The 20,783-nt window shown below is 47.4% G+C and overlaps 2 protein-coding genes across 3 annotated transcripts in view; one reads left to right on the top strand and one right to left on the bottom strand.

Annotated features, from left to right (window-relative positions):
• SLC25A26 (solute carrier family 25 member 26) overlaps positions 1-3,736 on the top strand; it is an 83,116-nt gene extending 79,380 nt beyond the window's left edge. For both annotated transcript variants that reach the window (XM_053989141.1, XM_053989140.1), the window contains one exon: positions 3,281-3,736. In XM_053989141.1, coding sequence (XP_053845116.1) covers positions 3,281-3,377 — 97 coding nt within the window. In that variant the 3' untranslated portion in view covers positions 3,378-3,736. The remainder of the gene's footprint in view (positions 1-3,280) is intronic.
• A 5,959-nt stretch (positions 3,737-9,695) lies between these two features.
• Positions 9,696-20,783, bottom strand: part of LRIG1 (leucine rich repeats and immunoglobulin like domains 1) — an 88,806-nt gene continuing 77,718 nt past the window's right edge. The window contains 8 exon segments of the mRNA XM_053989679.1: positions 9,696-10,282; positions 10,452-10,748; positions 11,830-11,976; positions 12,573-12,695; positions 13,975-14,394; positions 15,363-15,644; positions 16,272-16,592; positions 18,725-18,888. Coding sequence (XP_053845654.1) covers positions 10,050-10,282; positions 10,452-10,748; positions 11,830-11,976; positions 12,573-12,695; positions 13,975-14,394; positions 15,363-15,644; positions 16,272-16,592; positions 18,725-18,888 — 1,987 coding nt within the window. The 3' untranslated portion in view covers positions 9,696-10,049.

Here is a 20,783-nt window from a genome sequence, read left to right as displayed (position 1 = left end):
ATTTTTGGAAGGTTGGGACTTTTCCCTAGATTTTTAGCCCTCTCACTCTTTCAGGGCACTGTTCTAACCTTTGTTGCCCAAAGCACTGTGCACAACACAGCTTTGCAGGGGACAGCTTTCTCTGAACATCTGATCTCTGCTTGCCCAGCTAATAAAAGTTCAACCTTCTTTCTACACATGTGGGAAATAATTCAAAACAAATTGCAGGAAGTTCCTGAACACTGATTCCAGGAAGGCATCCAGCTGTGCCCCCCGGCAGCACTCGGGCATGGGCTGTCTCAGGTTTGCCTCTTGGAGGGGACAAGGTGATGTGGCAGTGGGTGAGTTTTGGGCCCTGCATGGCTCTTCAGGCATGTTCAAGGGACTGGGAGAAGTGAGGCCAGGTCTGCTGCTGGTGGAAGCTGAGCTCTGAAGGGTGTGAAGAGGCATGGATTTGACTGAGGAAACTCCCCCCCAGCCCCCAGGCAACAGCAGAAAGTAAAAATGTATGTTTGTGCTCTTTTCATGGTGTTTCAGCAGTGCCCGTTTCTAAACAACCCAGAATTAAACTCTGCCCAAAGATAGCACCAGTGGACTAGGACCAAAGAGAACACAATTCAGTTGAAATCAAAACAATAAGAGATCTGGAGAAAAAGTAACGTGTAAAGGAGGCCAAGCTGCGTCAGCTGCGAGGAAAAGGAAGAAAGTCTTGGGAAAAATAAACGCAGAGGCTGCCATGCCTGCTGCCAATTATAAATCTATTAATCAAAACCAATAAAAATGTCGGGCTTTTTTGGCCAGTTACAACATGACATGATTAATGGCTCCTCTAATAAATCTCGTACTTGAAGAGGAGGAATTCTGAGGGCAGAAAGACGCATTGCTTATTGCCACCTTATTAAAACCAGAGCACAGGGCTCAGCTTCCTGGTCTGCACCTAGTAAATCCCTCTGCTTCACGCCAAGAAATTCCACATCCCTTTCTGTCAAGGGAGAGCCAGGACTGGCAGGGGTTAGGATAGGGATGGGGTGAGTGAATCTGTGAACCTCTTTGGTCTTGCCAGAGGAGAAGAGGAATCATGCACAGGAAAGGGAGTTTGCATCTTGTCTGATGGCTTTTCACACAAGGAGATAGTGGTGTTTGAAAGCCGTGGATGAAACTTCACAACTTATTGGTGAGAAACACGAGGGTTATTGGAGTGGTGATGCTGGTGAGGTGGCCTGTGTAGAGCTAGGGATGGAGCTGGTGGTGTTACACCAGGTGTCCTCTTCCTCCCATGAGCTTCCTAGCCTGAGAAGAATTGGCACATGTGAAGTACTGATTTAACTTTGAAATAACAATCCCTCGACATAGTTTAGTTTTATTTGTTGAAGTGTGGGTTATGAATCTCGACTTCAGTGGAAAAATACCAGAAGGGCACATGCCTCAGCAGTTAACAGCACATGCACAGAGAAAGCCTCTGTTGCTGGGCAGCCCCTCGAGGGGAGGAGAGCAGAGAGAATTCTCTTTGGGGAGTAGAGAAGGGTCCCGTCCCTGGGGGAATTTTGCCTGGCAGCCAAGCAGGGCAGAGAAAGCCTCCACCACTGGGCTGCAAGTTACACACAGTGCTTTTTTCAGCACTAGGCCCTCTGTGCTGTGTCCAAGCCCTGCATTGCCTTGCCCTTTTTCCCAGGGAAGTGGTAGAATCAGCATCCCTGGAAGTGTTCAAAATGTGTAACTGTGGTGCTTGGGGACACGGGTTAGTGGTGGGCTTGGTAGTGCTGGGTCATTTTGGGTTTGTCCTTTTTCAACTTAAGTGATTCAATGATCCAAAGGGTAACTGCAGGAGTCCTGTTAGGAATTGAGGAGTGGCAGAGTGCCAGGTGAAGTCTGCAGACAGAGACCAAATCCAGCTAGACAGCAGACCTCTGCCCACCAGAGCGCTTTCTGATGGGGCCAGCAGAAATAAACCAAATTTATCTCATCTGCTGATGGAGGCAGGCATAGCCCAGCAGAGACCAGTTTGGATCAGACCTGCCACAGAGCTCTGCTCTTTGGATTTGGGACCTCCCTGCAGCTGTTCAGCTCTGCCCTCACACAGAAAGGGAGCCCATGGGGGAAGCCTGGATTGGAGAGGCTGCGGGTGGCAGGTGGGAACAGGAAACTGGGAGAAGCAGGGCCAGGATTCTTGGAAGTGATGGTTAGTAATAGGGGCTGCCAGGGATGCAGCTTCTGGGTAACTCAGTTATGGGCCCCTGTTTGTGTAATAGCTCTGTCTCGAGTGGGCTGTTCTGGAAACAAATGTCTGCCCCTGCTCCCGTAATGAGGCTCCCTAATTCGGCAGGAGAGGGATGCTGTGTGCTGCTCCCTAGGATTTGCCCTATCAGTGCTCTGTCCATACATGCCTTGTACAAATTACTCTGTTTTAAAGCTGTCATTATGGTAATAGGCCCAATTGCTGTCTAGTAAAGCCATAAAATGTTTCCATCTGCCTGTGTGCTCCAGGCTCCTTAGCAGAGCTCATTACTGCCAGAGGTTTCCCTGTGCAGCCAGCTCCTGAGCAGCCAGGTCTCACCAGGAATTACGGCGTGTCCCACTGTGGACACCCTCTTAGCAGGGACCATGCAGTGCTTGGGAAAGCCAGGGACAGGATCCCTGTGGAGCTCAGCCAGGCTGAGTGCCACAGATCTGGAAGGGGGGTGGGATGCCAAACAGATTCGAGTTTAGTCCTTGCCTGCCACAAAGGAAGCCTGTAGTCCTCTGGGAGGATACACTGGCCTGTCCTGAAGTTGTTAAACCAGCTGTGAGTTTAGATGTGTCAAGCAATTGGCTTTGCACGAGCTTCCTGTTAATTTCGAATAACTATGAAGATCAGGCACCTAAAAAGGTGGCAGCTGAAGGTGCCGCAAATGGAATATTTCTGCTCCCTCATGGCTGTTGTGTGTTCCTGGGAATGAGCCACTGCAGTGAGCAGGGCTGTCTCTGCACGGGGGAGTCCCTGGCCCCGAGAGGCTGTGGGGGCAGTGGAGGACAGGGTGTTCCCACCTGTCTGCAGCTCTTTGTGGCCATGTGCCTGAGCTCCCCATTCCAGTGGTCCATAAGGGCTTCTGCCTTGTCCTTCTGCACCCTAGGAGTGTGGAGAGGGGTTAAAAACCACAAGCCTTGGGAGTGCTGTGTTAGGGAAGTCCAGACAGATCCCTGCAGTGAGTAGCGGGGTGGGATTTAAGAAACCAGCAAGAGAGAGTTTTTCTTGGCTTTGTTTTGCGAAGCCCCTGCATCCGCTCCCCGCTCATCTCTCAAAGTGCCTTTCCTTTGCCTTCAGCTTGTTCGCAGGTGTTGTCCCACGGATGGCAGCCATCAGCCTGGGAGGCTTCATCTTCCTGGGGACATACGAGAAGACTCGGCAGCTGCTGCTCTGAGCCAGCCCGGCCGATCCTGCCCAGGGAGAAGCCGCCGAGGCGGAGGAGGAGCCGGGCTGGGAGCAGAGCCTTCCTCCCGCACCCCTCACAGCAGCTGTCCTGCAGGCTGAGAGCCACTCTCCCTGCTAGAGAAAAGTAAATCCTCCAATAATCCAGCTTCCCAAACATGAAATTTTCCTGCATGGAAAGTGGGTGAGGTAATTTTGAAGAGTTGTGCCAAAAAAAGTAATGTTTGGGGGGTAAACAGCTAATTACGGTGGCTGCAAAAGGCATTATTAGAACTCCTGCAGGGAAAGTGTTTTGGAAAGCTCTGGCTTGGGGGCTGAGTGGGGAGGCTGAAATAAAGCAAGTTTTCATCATTCAGTGGCACCTGCCTCGTAACAGGGGAGGGGAAGGGCCGATAGAGTTACAGCCTGCTGCCCTCCAACAGCACCGAAAGGATCCTGGCTTGGGAGAACTCTTTGTAAAAGACAATCATCCATTTGTTTCTGATTCGAGCTGTGTTTGTGGAAGTTTATATTCCTGTTTATACCTACAGGTGCTCAGCAAGCATTCCTGTGTGGGAGCCAGTGCAGCTTTATTAATCACACTCATATTTCTCCAGTAAAAGCACAGGCTTGTATTATTTTACAGCTGTGCTTGTGCAAAGACACGGAGCTCTGCCTTCTTTTGCTCTTCATCCCTCAGCTGCTGAAGCAGCAGGAGGATGGAAGTGGTGAAGCCTGGGGGGCAAGCTGGGAGGGCAAGGCAGGGAGAACATCAGAGTTCTGCTGCTGTAGGGGTGGATCCTGAGGGCTCTCGGGGGGTTGCTGGCAGGCAAAACTCTGCTGCTGTTCTCATGTAGGAAACAGAAGCTGCAGCAGCCAAAATGGTGCGAGGATGAGTGTGATGAAAAGACCTTATTGGAATTACTCAACATTATCACCAGACTCGGTGCGGGAGGTTTAGCTGTGGAGGGTGTTTGTGTGGGCAGGCAAAGCCAAGGGGCTGTGGTGGGTGATGGTTCCCTGCATGGCTCTGGGCTGAGCCATGGGCAGCTCCTCACACAGGAGAGGAGTGGTGCCACAGGGCCCTGGGACTGAGCTGTGCCTGCTCACTCGTCCTGCTGGCACCGTCCCTGTCATCCCAACACTGATGTGCCAGGGGTGATGTGCTGCCCTAGGCTGCTGTAATTTACCTGTGAGGCTGTTCCCCTCATGAGGACAATGTACAGGTGTTTGGAGTCCAGGGAGAGGGAGAACAAATGCCAGACCAGGTCAGTGGCCTGACCAGGGGACACCAGTGACACCAGAGCCCCTGCCTGGAGTGCCTACAGCACAGGCTGGATGTTTTATTACACTGCTATCCATGACAGGGTAGTAAGACTTTTTAGAGGCCAAAACTTAGCAAACAATTGGCAGACAAGTAAAACATACAGAACAAAGGACATAATTCTTAAAAATAATCTTCAATTAAAATGGGGAATTCAGCCAAGTCCCGTGTTGGCTGGTTGGTAACACTACTCGTTACCATGGCTTGGTGAAGCTGTGCTTCCTGCCACTTTGAGGCTGTCTCTTTTATGACATTCTATATATACATATAGCACATTCAATTTTAGGGGCTGGGAAGGGAGGGAGATTTATTACTCTGTCTCAAAAATCTATTTTCTATTGAAGCTCTTTAAACATGGTGAGGGGGTTAGCACTGCAGTTGATGCATTTAATTACTTGAGCTGTAAATAATAATCGTTATGTTGTTGGGTCCAAATGGTGCATTTTTTTTTGTTGTTGTTTTTATTTAATATTGCAGAATCAGTTTTTGTCATCACCTTTTTTTTTTTTTTTTATTAAAATAAAAAATCCCAACCAAGCAGCCAAATTGTTTTAGCCAGCCTAGTCGTGGAAGGGGACAGACCTCAAGTGATTGCCCTTCCTCTGTGCCAGTGGAACAGCTCTGCACCACAAGAAGGCCAAAGGTACCTGGGAATGGCAGCAGGCAACTGACAGCCCCAGCAGGTGGCCAGGGCTGTTCTGCATACACCAGTTTGCCTAATATGGATGAAAAGGACATTTTTAGTTTTGGGACTGTGGGGAGAAAAAATAGATGAAAAAATGCATGGATTCCCCTATGACCGTTTGCCTTAGGTTTTAGCAATGTTTTATTTCAAGTTTACCCAAATTTAATGTAGCCCATTACTAGGATAAAGTGGGATAACAAATTTTACACCAGGCACCAGCCCCTTAAAACCTCTCTCAATTTTAAAAATAATTAACTCCTAGATGTGTTAAGGAACTTTGAGTATTCTCAGACAACTTGCTTTATACCCAAAGTGATAATTTCAAGGGGGAATTAGTTTTAATTTCTAAAAAAATCTACAGAAGCTGAATTGAGATTTTTAGTTAAAGCAGGAATTCAGGCTTAGGTCCAAAGCTACCTCTGGAATTTCCACCCAGGGTGGGGTTGGGGTTTGGGAACACCAGAGGTGTTCACAACTGCAGCTGGGTCTGGTGCTGTCCTGGCCCTGTTTTTACTTGCACACATGCACACACACACCCCCACCCCTCATCTGTTCTGTTCTCACTGCCAAGATAGGGGACTTGCCAGATACTAAAGCAAGCTGATATATTGGAAATGTATTTCTTACAAGTTCTGTATTGTATTTTTCAATCCAGCCCCAAATTCTACCCCATCCACATGCCAGGCTGTCAGAGCCTCACGCTGTTCCCCAGGATCTCATGGCCCAATTTCAAGAGCAGGTACTTTGGCAGTTAATCTCCGTTTTCATAAGAGAAAGACAGAAAAGAAATATAGCAATGGATTAGAATTTTATTTAATTTTCAACTGAAACTCCCAAAAGCTCACTCTCAACAGATCAGCCGTAATATTATAAATGAACCTTTATTAAAGACACTTCAATGCCGTTTGTTAGACACTTCAATATCTTACATGTTTTTCAATGTACAACATTGTACCAAATTCTCTAATAAATAAATAAATTTGTACACAAAAGTAATACTTCCTCTTTCACATTGCCTCTTAGAAGCAGCAAATTCACATATTTAGTGGAAGTCATAACATTAGGCAGTTAACTTTATTCAGAAACATTATTTTCAATGTTAACATGGCAAATATGCTTTTGTATGTGCACTGGTGATGACATTTCTGCCAGCAAAACGAGCCCATTGAATCATTCTCATCTTCCCCATGTCCCTGCTTCCATGAGTTAGTTCTGGAGCACTTTTCCCTTCAGCAAAGGGAAAACTGTGCTCAGTTTATAATTTTCTAACATCCATTTCCTCTGCTCTGAATAAACTTGGCACTCAACATAATTCGCCACCTGTCTCAAAGTGCAAACGTGTCAATAGTCAGGGACTGGGACAGACAGGTACTGGCTGAATTAGGCCTGGCTTCATGCAGGGGCAGCTCTCCCTGACCCTCAGGGACTGAGGTCCTTCCCTTACAGGAGCTGGTGGCTCCTCAAGCTAAGGCTGGGTAGGACCAGCTTGTAATAAAACCAAGGGGCAGCTTGCAGCCACTCCCTGAAACCCCACAGGTGCAGCAGCACTGGGGCAGATCCCTCAGTGATGAATCTAAAGTGAACATGAAGTGTTTCTGCCCTTTGTCCCTGCTGCTTGTTCTGAACCACAGTCCTGGCAAAGGTGGATGCCCAGACTTGGCCTTAGTGGAACTGGTATTTGAGTTGCTCCCAAGGAAAAAAGTAACAACACCCCCTCCCACCCATGATAAACCTGCCCCAAAGTAGTCATCACCAGAGTTAGCAACCTCATGTTAGCAGAACTCAAATCACAAAGAACTGGGAGTCCTCCCTCCACAGGTACCAACAAACACCAACAGAAAGCAACCTTTCTATAAATAAAAAGCATCATTGTGAAGTCAGAAGTGATAAAGATCTGTTTGACTGAGGTGGGCATTTCTTTATACCCCCCCCCCATTAAAGGATGAACTTCAAAGACCCCATAAAAACATCTGGGACATTTCCACTTAAAAGTCTATTCAACCATGAATCCACAGTTTTCCTTATAAAACAAGTGTATTTCTAACTAGCCCAGAATTGCTACACAAGGCAGCATAACTCACTTTAAGGTGATATTTTCATATAGAGAGTCTGGCTGTTCAACTACAAAGTGTAATCTTGTGTTGAAGGGAAAAAAAAACAAAAACATTGGATGAATTAGTGATACAGCTGTCCCCTTAGGAGTACAGTTTAGTTTTGTTGTCAAAACAGCTCTATGGTTTCAAACCCCCCCCAGAACAGATGTGGTTTTTGGGTGTGAAAATGCATTATACTGGCACAGGTTATTTATTCTAAGCAGGGCAAGGCTGGATTGCTGCACACACCTCAGACAGGTAGAGCTGGGTCCTTTGGGAGGGGAAGGGCCTGTGGTGAGGGCTGTGGTGCTCAGTGCTGTGCACACATGGCAGGTAAAACCTCTGTGATGACGTGTTTGAGAGGTGCAATGTTATGAGACCACCCCTGGTTTACTGCACAAGTTATTTATTTTGGTAACAACTTCTCCCCAGTCAAAACAGCCTTTTCCTCTGGTTGTTTTGGGGCTCTGCACTGTTGAAGAGTTATTTAGTGCCTCCTGTGTGGTCCACTCTAAAGTCTCACACAGTCACAGTTCAAATACTAATTTTTATAAAGTTTTGAAAAATAATGGAATTTTAGTTCTTCCACCAAGAGGAGAATATCAGGTTGCTATGTAATTGCTCACTGCTTTTTTTCTTTATAAATTTCACTTGACACAGTTGAAGATCTCTGTTATTAAATGTGTTAAGTACAATAAATTTCTAAGGGGAAGGAAATTTGTGCTAAGTAATCCAATTGAATCACAGAAAGTATTGGATTAGAAGGGATAGAATCACAGGATTAACTAGGTTGGAAGAGACCTTTGAGATATTCAAGTCCAACCTATGGCCTAACACCACCTTATCATCTAAACCATGGCTAAGTGCCAGATCCAATCTTTTTTTAAACATGTCCAGGCACGGTGACTCCACTGTCTCTCTGGGCAGCCCATTCCAACGTTCAATCACTTTCTGTGAGGAAATTTTTTCCTAATGTCCAGCCTAAACTTCCCCTGGCAGAGCTTAAGGCTGTGTCCTCTTGTCCTGTCGCTGGTTGCCTGAGAGAAGAGCCCAACCCCACCTGGCTACAGCCACATTTCAGGGCCTCCTTTTCTCCAGGCTGAGCACCCCCAGCTCCCTCAGTCGTTCCTCACAGGAATTGTGTTCCCAGCCCCTCTCCAGCCTCGCTGCCTCCTCTGGACACGTTGCAGCATCTCAATGTCTTTCCTAAAACTGAGGGGCCAGAGCTGGACACAGCACTCGAGGTGTGGCCTCACCAGTGCTGAGCACAGGGGCAGAATGACCTCCCTGCCCCTGCTGGCCACACCATTCCTGATCCAGGCCAGGAGCCATTGGCCTTCTTGGCCACCAGGGCACACTGCTGTTCAGCCAGCTGTCAACCAGTGTCCCCAGGTCCCTTTCTGCCTGGGCACTGTCCAGCCCCTCTGTCCCCAGCCTGTAGCGCTGCCGGGGTTGTTGTGGCCAAAGTGCAGGGCCCAGCACTTGGATTTGTTAAACTTCATGTTGTTGGATTTAGCCCATCTATCCAGCCTGTCCTGACCTTAAAGATGATCTTGTTCCAGCCCCCTTCCACAGGCAGGGAGACCTTTCATTTGTCCAGGTTGCTCAGAGGTCCATCCAGCCTGAACACCTACAGGGATGGGACATCTGCAGCTTCTCTGGCAACCTCTACCAGTGCCTCACCACCCTCACAGGGAAGAATTTCAATTTCTTCTGTATCTAACCTAAATTTCCCCCTTTTCACTCTGAACCCATTGCTTCTTACATTGAGGGCACCAGAACTGTGTGCAGAACCCCAGGTGGGGCCTCACCTGAGTGGAGCAGAGGAGAAGAATCTGCTGCCCACAATGCTCTGGATGCAGGCCAGGACATGGTTGGATTTCTGGGCTGTGAGCACACATGGCCAGGGCATGTCCAGCCTCTGATCCACCAACACTCCCAAGTCCCTCTCCACAGGGCTGTTCCTGGTCACTTTTCCACCCAACCAGTACCTGGGATTGCCCCAGCCCCAATGTACATGGTGTAAAGGAACTTCCACTGAAAAGAGGATAATCCCTTTGGAACAGTCTGGCTTTTAAAAGTTTTGTTTATGCATTTAAGGCACCAGAATTATTTGTCTCACAAAGTTTAAGAGCAACCTGATACTGAAAACAATATTGCCAAAATTGTAAAATTTCACTCAGTTTTCCATGCACTAAAGATTAAAATAGCCTCTGTAAAAGATATATATATTTTTATATATATATTTATATATGAAAACTCTTATGTACAATTGTATCAAATACTTTTCTCTTTACACAATAATCCCTTGCATTTATGTGCTTCATATGCAAGTTGACTTTTGAACACTTCATACTTCTCAGGGAAGTTTTAAACTATGTACAATCAGGTGACGCTCGAACAGGACTTTGTTCCCCATACAAGCTTGTTTCTCATACCTCAGTTGGTTGCCTTTGCCAGGCCATCAGTTCAAGATTCGAGGTAGAAGTAAGTAGCCTATATACTCTGTGCAAAAAAAAAAAAAAAATTTAAAAAAAGTAATAGTGTGTTTGTTGATTTGCACATGGCAGCCAGTCTGTGCTCTCAGTCCAGAGACCTGTTGGGTAGCTTGGGCTCGTGAGCGGAGTCACGGGGCTGGGCTGTGGTGCTGTTGGGCAGGAGAGCCTGCTCCACCTCTGCTTCCCTCTGCAGATCCAGTAGTGCTGGGGATATTTCAGGAAGCACGTTCAGTTGCTTTAATGACCCTCCTGCAGGTGAAGCTCTCACCAAATTAAGGTTGTTAAGCTCTGAAGGCTTTGCTGCTGCTTGTGAAGAGCCTGCAAAACCCCAAAGGAGCAGCATGGTTAGGTGAAGCTCAGCCTGCCAAGCACTTCCATCCTCCATGGCCCTGGAGGTCTTTCCCAACTTTAATAAATCTGTTCTATGCTCAAACCAACATGGGGCTGGTGGCCCCAGGACCAGAGGTGACCCCGAGGAAGGACGTACCGCGCGTGTCCGCGAGCAGCGCGCCGGCCGTGCCCTCCGGCCTTATCCTGTCGTGGTTGCTGGGGTACAGGGTCCCGTCTGTTTCCACCCTCTTGCCACTGGCAATCCCATTGCAGGGCTGAGCATGGAGAAGGCTGGTGCCTGCACCCCTCTTCCTATGGTGCTCCCTGCTGCTCAGTGCATTGGGGTGGGTGTTCTCCACAGTCTTTAGGCTCTCCGAGTCCTTGGGGTAGATGTGGACGTTCACGCTGTCCGTGCTGCCGCTGCACTCCGTGCACACCACGGGCAGCCCGTAGCCTTTGGGGGAGGAAGGGAAAATCAACAAGGTAAGAGGAGCAGCTGGAAGTGGCCAGCACTGGAGCACACAAATCATGGCAGGAAAGGGCAGTTCTGTGTAGTTCACTGAGGGAATCTCTCGCTAAATAATGTGGACACTTTGTGGTCTTACACAGGGCTATTACCCACCATCACTCCAGGTAGTTCCAATTAACAGCTTTAGTTAGGGATTCTTTTTCACTCCAAAGTACTTGTAACTTTCTTTTTTTAAAAATAAAGTATGCATTTATTTCCTTTTCCAGACTTTCTAATCAGGGTAGAAGTGCAAAGTGAAACTTTACTGTAGCTGCTTTAAAATACCAAGTTACCTTTCTTATTTTTGCGCTGCTGCTTTACAGGGAGCAGCATCAGCTTGCACTGTTATCTCAAGATATGTTATTACTGGTAGTGGGAACAACAGATGAGCAGAATTCAGAGTGGCAAGGAGTTTGTAAATGTTGAAAGTTAATCTCCTTAGTGCACTCAACAACTTTCCATTATTAAACTTTACATTTGTTTCTCCTAGAGAGAAAATTTGTTTCATTGGCTGATTTTCTGTGGTTTTTACAATACAGTGTGAGAACAGAAAACACATCCTAAAAATAGAAAAGTATGAGTGGAACACCATAGAAATTGGCAAAGAGCAGAGGCAGGTGTAGTGCCCAAAACAACCTTTAAAATTTCAAAATAAATTAAAAAGCTGAGCTTTGAAGTCAAGCCCTTTTAAAAGAGCATGAAAAAATTTAACAGTTTCAGTTTTGAAAGTGCTCTCATAATTTAAGAATATTTCAAATCAAAATTCCCATCAGCCAGCTGCACAGAATGGCAATTGGGAGCTTTACTCTGCCTCTTTCTGACAGTTCCTCAAATTCCAGCTACCCAAGCTTGAGAGAGGATCAAAGCAAGCAGGAGAAAGTAAATTTTCTGTGCTTGCACCTGAGAATCATTCTGAGCTTTTTTTTTCTCTGAAGGTAACAATTTCTTGTGTTAATGCTGCCTGACTTGGAGGGTTTTGTGATCTGCACAAACACGAAATGCCTTCCCAGATTAATGGGTTTTGTACCTGTCTTCTCTGGAACAAGCATTCCATCGGCCATGTCCTCAGTTTTCCAAGTGTCTTTATTATAGCTGATACACAGCTTGGGCTGTCTACAACCTACAGCAGGAGCTTCAACATCTGGACACCTTCCAACATCAGCCTGACACATCCCTGTAACAAACAAACCATCTGGGTAAAGATCACAGCCAGCTGCTCACAGTTAAATGACTTGTTGGTCTTACACTGGAAAAGGGATTAAAAAATAGAAATAAAGATAATAGATAATTTTCAGCCAACATTTAACAGAAAAAATGCTGCACAATCTCAGGAGGATCTTGGTTCAGAACTCTTAACTTCTCCTCCCTAATGTGCCGTGTTCAAATAGTGTAAAACCCCAACATTTAATTTCAAAGCCTGAAGGCAGGGACAGGCAATGTAAATGCATTTTCTGGTATGACTGTGGGTAACTCTGCTGCCAAAAAAAGAATCCAAAGTTAGCAAACAACCAGTCCTTAGGGCCTGACTGAGCAGTTTCTGAGGCAGTCAGGAACACTTTCTGAGGCTTGTAGGAACACTTACACCTGGGAGAGGAGAGCTCTGTGAAGTCAAACACAGATCCCTGCTCTGTATAAATGCAGGAGTTACATTATAAAGATCTCCCAGATAACTCAGAACAAACACAAACACAGAAGTACTCTGGGCTGAGATTTCTACCTCCCATATCAAGTTCAGATGCAGCATTACAGAATAACTGAACCATTTCTCACCATTGCTGTCAATGTGCCCATTGGGCTGCTGGGTGTCCACTCCAATGGCCACTTCCTGGCGCTCCGAGAGAGTCCCTTGGGAGGACAAGTAGCTTGGCACATCAGGGGGCACAATAGTCTCATCTAGAGCAATGGGAGAGCAGAAAAATCAATTCCCAGCAGGATTTTCAAAGTAAATTCACAATTTCAAGGGGGATTTGGGATCAGATCTAGAAGCGGTTATTTTCTGTAGGTGCACTGGAAACTGAACTATCTAAATATTCCCTTCCCCTCAGAAGCCCCATTGCTGATTTTTCAAAGCTTAAAGCTGTGGGAGAGTGTGCTGATAAAGGCATTTAGAGTGTTTGCACGTGGCATGGTCAGTACATAGAAGGTGGAGTAGAACTATTTGTTCAGAGTAAGTAAATCCTTCTCTTTCCCCTGAAATTAAGTCCTTCCTTTGAATTTTACTTCTGCCTTCTGAAGTCAAGAGTAAAAGTATTCTGCAGAACAGGGTGTCTGATTCTCTTAAGCAGGAAATAAGTCTTAAACCTCTTGGCTTTCTTCATTTTCTATCAGGCAATTTCAGCTTCCCTTGCCACACAAAACCAAGTGAAGCTCAATTATATCGAGCACGAAGCCCTGGGTTTTGAGGACTAAAAAAAGGAGTTATAAAAGAATCCCACTATTACATCACACTGCTAATAGGTTATCCAAGACTTCCTACCTAGCCCATGTCTTTAAAAATCCTTTTGTAGTCTATCTAAAGCTAAGCATAGCTGGAAGGCTGGAAATTCCAAGCAGGCTGGGAAAGCCTTAGGCTGATTCTTCCATACTTCTGTTTTGTTCAGAGGCTGCATAAGGAGGGCAGGAAACTTTATTTTCACTGCAACACTTATTTTAGTGCCAAATTATCCCCTCTGAGTATCGGGAGAAAGCAATAAATGCTAATTCTTCCTCTAAAAAGTAACAGATACCCCCCCATCATCAGGGCTAGCTGTCATACCCAACATGGAAGAAGGGATTCCAGCTTCTAAGATTAATTTTTCAAGTTTTGACTTCGAAGTCTTTGAAAATACAGATTTCCAAAAAGTAAGACAGGTTCTCAGCATCGTGGACATCATCCGGACTACCCCAAAATTATAATTTATGGTCATGGAAAACCAAAGTAGCAAAGCAATGGCTGGAACTACTGCCAAGTGGAAAAGACCTTCCTGAAGAGCAAGCCAAGGGGAGAAATGCAGCTCTGAACATGCTTCAGCAGCAAGTGAGAGCTGGTTCCAGCCCTGTGAGCCAAGAGAACCAGGGAGATAAGCCAGCTGCAGTTCAGTGGATTGTGAGGCTCCCTGAGGAGCAGGCTCAGCCTCGGTGGGATGTCTGGCAGCACGAAAGGTTAGAGGGGGCCTCAGGACACTGCAGCTACCTGTGTTGGTGACACTGTACTCTTCACTCTTCTTCCTGGTCTGGTAGATGATGCAGACCCAGACCAGGGAGGTGAGCACGATGCTGCAGACCACGGCGATGGTGATGATGCCCACGGTGGTGCGGTCCTTGCGGCAGCCCAGCGCCTGCAGGATGCTGACGTGGCTGTGCGCGCGCTCCGTGCCCAGCGTGTTGGACATCTCACACGTGTACTTCCCCGCGTCCTCCAGCACCACGTTCCTCACGATCAGCAGCTGGTTGCCCGAGGTGAAGTGGTGCCTTTCTGTCACCACCAGGGGCTGGTCACCTTTCAGCCAGGTGATGCGGGGCGGGGGGCTCCCCGTGGCTTTGCACTGGAGAGCCACGGTCTCACCGACGGACACCACGTGATCTTCCAGTGGATGGACCAAAGATGGTGTCTCTGCAGGAGAACAAACACAGAAATTAATTTTTAGGGACAGCGTAACAACAGAATTAACAGCACTGAATGTTCCTCGTGCTCCTGCAGACACAGCAATGCACGAAGCAGGCACGTGCTCAGGAACATGGCAGCTGTACACCACAACAGATCTAACAACCACAGCCAAGGCCCCGCTTCCCACAATCAACTGGTGTTAAGTTTTCCCAACAAGAAACTTCTGAGGATGTGGGCCAACAGCTGAAATGTGAATTATTTCACAGAGCAAGAGAGATGAAGTGCAATTTCCTTTTGAAGTAATTTTCCCAGACAGCAAACAGGCTGGTTGGAGGGGCTTCCTTGGCAAAAGAGGAGATGTGACTTACAGCTCCTTCTCTTACTTAACAGGTATTTTTCATTAGTGAACTACAGTGTAAAAGAATGAAACAAGACTAAGCAGACCATTTGACTCTGTCTCTCTTTTATCTCCAACTGGTAAAGAGCTTGAATGGCCATCCCTCCCAGCTCCCACTTGCACTCAGCCTTCTGGGGCACTGGTGATGCCTTTTTGGGACTACCTAAAAACAGAGGCCAGACAAAATTAAGGGAATAAAAACAGTTATATTCATTGAAGGGACTTCAGGTTCATTTAGGGCAGATGAAGCGCCCCCAAAGGCTACACCCAAAAATGGATGATGGGTCACAGGTTTTCACACTGCTATAACTTTGGTCCATTTGCATGTTGGGGGTTAATCTTCCAATTACAGCTTCAGGTAATGAAGTTTGCTTCCCCTCCCAACTCATTTTTATTTCCATCTCTTAAGGCCAGAGACAGTGAGGTGTCCTTGATTCCCAGGCCTGGAGAAGAATTGCTTTGTCTGGCCAAAATGGGACAACAGTATCTAACACTCCACATGGAGTTTAGAGTCACACACAAAAGAATTGCAGGATTACAAATACACGAAAAACATAAAAGCCAAAAGCCATCTTACCCAGCACGGTGAGGGTGGCATTGGCGAGCACGGAGCCCGCAGAGTTCTGAGCAGTGCAGCTGTAGACCCCCATGTCCTCGACCTTGACGTCGGTGATGAAGAAGACGTCGTCGTCGGGCATGACGTGCATGCGGCGCTCGCGGGCCGCGGGGAAGTCGGTGCCGCCGTCCTTCTGCCAGGCGATCTGCGGCGTGGGGTGGCCCTCGGCCGCGCACTCCAGGCGCGCCGTCGTCCCCGTCCGGCTCGTGATGTCGTGGGGAGTTTTGATAAACGATGGCAGCACTGATAAAGGAAAAGCAAGAAAAGGGCATGAGCGATTCCGTGGGGAAACACCGTCTTCTGGGCAGTGGTGTCTTCCGTCCCACAGAGGGGATTAAGGTGACAGTTGTCCACGGGCAGGAGGATGGCCACGTGCTTCTGCAGGATGAGTCTGAACTGCTGGGGACTGACCCCGTGTTTCTACAGAACACACCTGTCTGCAGAGTCCATGACACCCTCAACTCAGATCATTAGAGCTGGGATCAAAGCTAATTTTCTTCTGTGAAAACCTGGGAAAAAAATCTGTTATCTCTCCTACAGAGAACTTCCAACTGCTACATCCCTCTTCTTTGCGTCCCTTTGCATTTTCGTTTTCATAGGGCAAAGAATCTACCTGAGCGGCCAAAGAGCAGCAGCTCAAGCTGCTAAGAACATGCATGCTGAAGTGCTTGGCTGGATGGCAGCCAACACAAAATGGTGTGTGCTCCTCACAGGGCATTTCCCAGCATCCACTGAGATACAAACAGCTGCCGTGCAGAGGTTAAGAGCTCACCATCAGGAATGGACCCTCAGGAGCAACCGAGTCCCAAGGAATTGTACCACGTACCAGCTGGGGCTAGAGGAGGAGAAGAGCAAGCAGCTGCCACTCACCGTTAACGGTGAGTCGGGCCTTGTTGGAGTAGGTGGAGCCGAAGTGGTTGGTGATGACGCACTGGTAGCGGCCCTCGTGCGCGAAGGTGACGTGCCGCAGGTGCAGGATGGTGGTGCACTCCATCACCTCCCCGTCCTTGGCCCGCACGTGCGCGAAGTTCTCGATCTCGGCGTTGTGCAGCATCTCGTTGTCCTTCTTCCAGGCAAACACCATGGGGGAGCTGCTGCTGCTGGCGGCCAGGCAGGTGAAGCGGATGTCCTTGCCAAGGACAGCCACCGTCGTCTCGGGCTGGATGATGATCTGTGGCTTGGGGAAATCGTCTGGGAGGAAACAGCAGCAATAGTCAGCCTCCCTGACAGCCTGCTCAGACAGAGGCCACCTAGGCAGAGCTTGTCACTGGGGGATCAGGAGGGACACTGGAACAAAGCTTCTGCTCCGTGTTCAGTGCAAGTCATGCATTCAGCTCAGTTAAAGAGTGTTTGCAAAAGCTCATTTTTCCTTCTAACAGCCATGTGCAGCTCCATAGTGAGAGGGAAGACTGGAGCAAGCCAAGAGGTGAAATGAGAAATAAGCAGTGCTCTGTAGGGCAGGTGTGCCACACACAAGCTCCACTGAGTCATTGGTTTACATGGGATTGTTCCTCTGGTTCCTTCAGTGGGCTGAGATGGTCACCTAGTGACCTCAGACACCTACAAGACACCCAGCTCCTTCACCAACTGAATCTGAGAAAGATACTATAGTCTGAAGAAGATATTCAGACCATATTCAGATTGTCCTTCCTTGTACAATCCATGCATGAAGAGCACGACTGAACTTAAAACCTCACCTCCAGACCTGTATTGGCATGAAGCAGGAGAGGAGAGGGCATTTAAAGGGCTGCAAGTGTCACCTCCTGGGAAAATCACCCAGAGGAGGTTTTAGTGAGGTGGAGACTGGTCTCTTCTCCCAGGCAGTAAGACAAGAAGCAATGGCCTCAAGTTGTGCCAGGAGAGGTTTAGATTAGCTAATAGGAAACATTTTTTTCCCCAAAAGGGCTGTCAGGCACCTGAACGGGCTGCCCAGGGACCAGGGAGGTGGTGGAGTCACCATCCCTGGAGGTATTTAAAAGATATTTAAAAGGTATTTAAAAGTGTCAATGTGGCACTCAGGGCCGTAGTTTAGTGGTGTGTTTGGCTGTAGTAAGTTAATGGTAAGTAAGTTAAAGATCTTAGAGGTCTTTTCCACCCGAAAGGACTCCATGCAGCCCATGCTGTCAAAGCAGAAGCAGCTGTATTTGCCTGTCACCCGACCGGGGTGGAAAGCTTTGCACACTCTCTCTCTGCCCTGAAGACTGTTGGTTTTAGCAAGGTTCCAAGCAGATTCATTTATTAGGTTTCTACAAATGGTGTAATTTAATATTTGACTAAGGTTTAATTAAACAGCCAGGCCTCTGGAACCAGGACTACTAGTGCCTGGAGGACTTGGCAGGCACTGGGAAGCAAAGCTGCTTTTGCTTTGTGATGTTGCTGTGGGGATGGAGCTTTCAGGATCTCTTCTTCCAGATGAGCACAGCAAGCCTCCCTGACAGCCTGCTCAGACAGAGGCCACCTAGGCAGAGCTTGTCACTGGGGGATCAGGAGGGACACTGGAACAAAGCTTCTGCTCCGTGTTCAGTGCAAGTCATGCATTCAGCTCAGTTAAAGAGTGTTTGCAAAAGCTCATTTTTCCTTCTAACAGCCATGTGCAGCTCCACCCAGGATCCTCACTGGTTGGCTCCACTGCACAGGGTTTGGCTCCCAAACCAGGCCTTTCTTTTCCCCAAAACCTGGATATGCCTGAGCAGCACTGATCTGGCCTCTTCTGATGATTTAAATTTCTTTTTCTTTATGAGAAAGGTAGTAGATGTTTATGTGTGCTGGTATTAAGTAAAGCTGCCTTGAAACCATAGCTCAGGTGCAGCAGAGGCAACTGCAGTATTTGGGTGGGCCTTACTGGCCCCAAAGAAAGCAGCTGTGATGGAAAGATTCTCCTCTGGGTTTTGTTTTTAACTCTTTGTTGTCTCCAAGAGGGAAAAAAGATGGGTGAAGAACACAAATCCACAGAAGAGCTCAGAACACTGCAGAAGGTAAAAAATTACAGCTGCAGTCCTGATACTATCAAACTGAGAGGACTGGGGAAGTGTCTGTGCAGCCCCATCTGGAAGTGGAGCAGGCCTTAGTCCCTTTTGATTTAATACTCAGGGAGCCTTGTAAGGAATACTCTGGATGCAAGCAATGCAGTGTGTGGTTTTAGTGGGAAATAAATTGTAGCCAATGACAAATTTTTTAAATGCAGGCTTGGGCTTCCTTTGATCCCACTGAATAACAAAACAAAACACAAACCCTCTCATAATAACATGCTGGTACTCAAAGAAAATGTTTCCCAAGTGACTCCTACCCTTCATACAACCTCAAAACACGCAGGCAAGACTTACCACACACAAAACTCTCTGGCTGGATGGCAAAAATGCTCTTGCTTTTCAGAGACTCAGGATGGGCACAGGTGGCCACCACAAAGGACTGCAGCTCCTTCTCCACCAACCACTGGGGCAGCCACTTCAGCTGGCAGTCGCAGAGGAAGCTGTCGCTGTTAATGTGGCTGCAGGGAAACAAAACCAACACGAGCCTGCTGTGAGCCCTGCACGGAGGGAAGGCTGGGAAGCTCACAGCCCTTTCATGTTAAACACATTCCTCCTGCCCCCCCAGCATGGGTGGAAGGAAGAAAAAGGACTGCAGGGATGTCCTCGAGGCACTAAAGAGGTTACAGGCATGACACAATTAGACAGCATTTCATCTCCACACACAGAAACCCCCTCCTGTACTGCAGTGACACTCTGCAGCACCCTGTAATTATTAACCACGCTGGGGACCACATTCAGCACTTAGCTGCTGACCAGAGAGAGAGAGGACACCCAGCTCCCACTGTAAGGCCTCAAGTTCCCTCCACAGCAGAGCAGTAAGCAGAGAGACCCTAACTTCCATAAGGTGACCCTGGAGTTGTGCTTACTGATTAGCAGAAGCAGCAGAGGAGAAATGACCAAAGACATTTGTGTAAACCCCACAGAAACAGTAACTAGTCGGGAAAACAAAACACAAACATTTCTCAGCGTCCTGAGTTCCAGCCCCACCATTGTAGGATTCTGCAATTCTCTGATCCAACAGTAGCTTAGCACCTTCTGTTAGGAAAAGAGGTGTGAAAAAGGGGCAAAGAAAAAGGGAGCTTTGGGGTTAATGTGGGTTCTTTTTAATATTCTGGGCCAAATTATGGCTCAGCATAACTCTAAGGCCAGTGAAGAACTGTAAATTTACACAAACAGGGCATTCATACTTTGGTCTGGTTTGCAAAACTCAGTCTGATCCTTGGAATTGAATGTGAGGATGTCTCAGAGACTGGAAAATGCCCCAGAGAGAGCTCCTGTCCTGCAATCCTACAAGCTATGCAAGAGCAGGGTATCAAGAGCACAGCAGAATCCCAACTCCAGCACTGCACTATAAGATGTGAATCTCCTGCAAATTTTCTACCCAATACCTCAGGAAATCCTGAAGTTCGAAATGAGCAGGGAAGGGAAAAAGAAAGAAATTGACTGGAGAGGGAGGGAATACAGGGATTTGATTTTTCAAAGCTGTCCACTTTCCTGTTCTTCAAAGATGTGTAGCCTCTAACGTGTATGATGGCATAAAACCCTCCTGGCTACTTGGAACAGGTCAGGATCCTTCAGCACAATGCATTCTGCATGTAAATATCCCCTATCTGAACTTCTCCATTTTATAAACATTCCTTCACAATATCTGGGATCTCACTATCTCTTCCTAATAAGATCAATCTTTCATTTCAATTTTGTTTCAAGTGCCAGTGCAGAAGATAAAGTTTTTAATCACATAACAAACACACAGTGTTTATCTTCTTCACTCCCAGTCACTGGTATCAAGTGTCACTGCCAGCAGTGACCATCTGATTCCCATTTCCAATGTCAGGAGCAAGAACCTGCACCTGCCCAAATACCAAATAAATGATTTTGTGTTCCACAGACACTGCACTACTCTGGGGCATAGCAACACACTGACAGTGGATTAAATATTTATGGGGAAGAAGAGAAAAGGAAACCAGGCAAGAGTGGAAACAGTGTCTGATAACAGTACAGAGCCCCAGCCTGGAGCACAAGCAGCAGCTCTGATAACACATCCGTATTTTTACACCAGAAGGCTGAATGACAAGTGGATGCAGTTCAAATGGTGCTTATCACTGCAGTATCAGTCCTGTGTGTGAACCCTAAACAGCAAGGGAGCAGGTGGGCCACTGGGAATTAAATCCACGGTGCTGTGAGCAGGAGAGCTGGCTAACAGGCTAACAGGACCAGGGCTGGACTTCCTGAATGGAGATGAATAATTGCACAGGCACAAACCTGCTGGAAGAACCTGTTCTGATGATCTAATTTCACTCACTGTTACATGCAATGACAGCTCCTCATGTGTAAAAATACCCCACAGAGGAGC

This window comes from Vidua macroura, chromosome 13 (assembly GCF_024509145.1).
Source record: "Vidua macroura isolate BioBank_ID:100142 chromosome 13, ASM2450914v1, whole genome shotgun sequence".
In the NCBI taxonomy this organism is placed as follows: Eukaryota; Metazoa; Chordata; class Aves; order Passeriformes; family Viduidae; genus Vidua; species Vidua macroura.
Note: the sequence above shows the minus strand (reverse complement) of the source record. Positions and strands in the feature narration are given on the sequence as shown.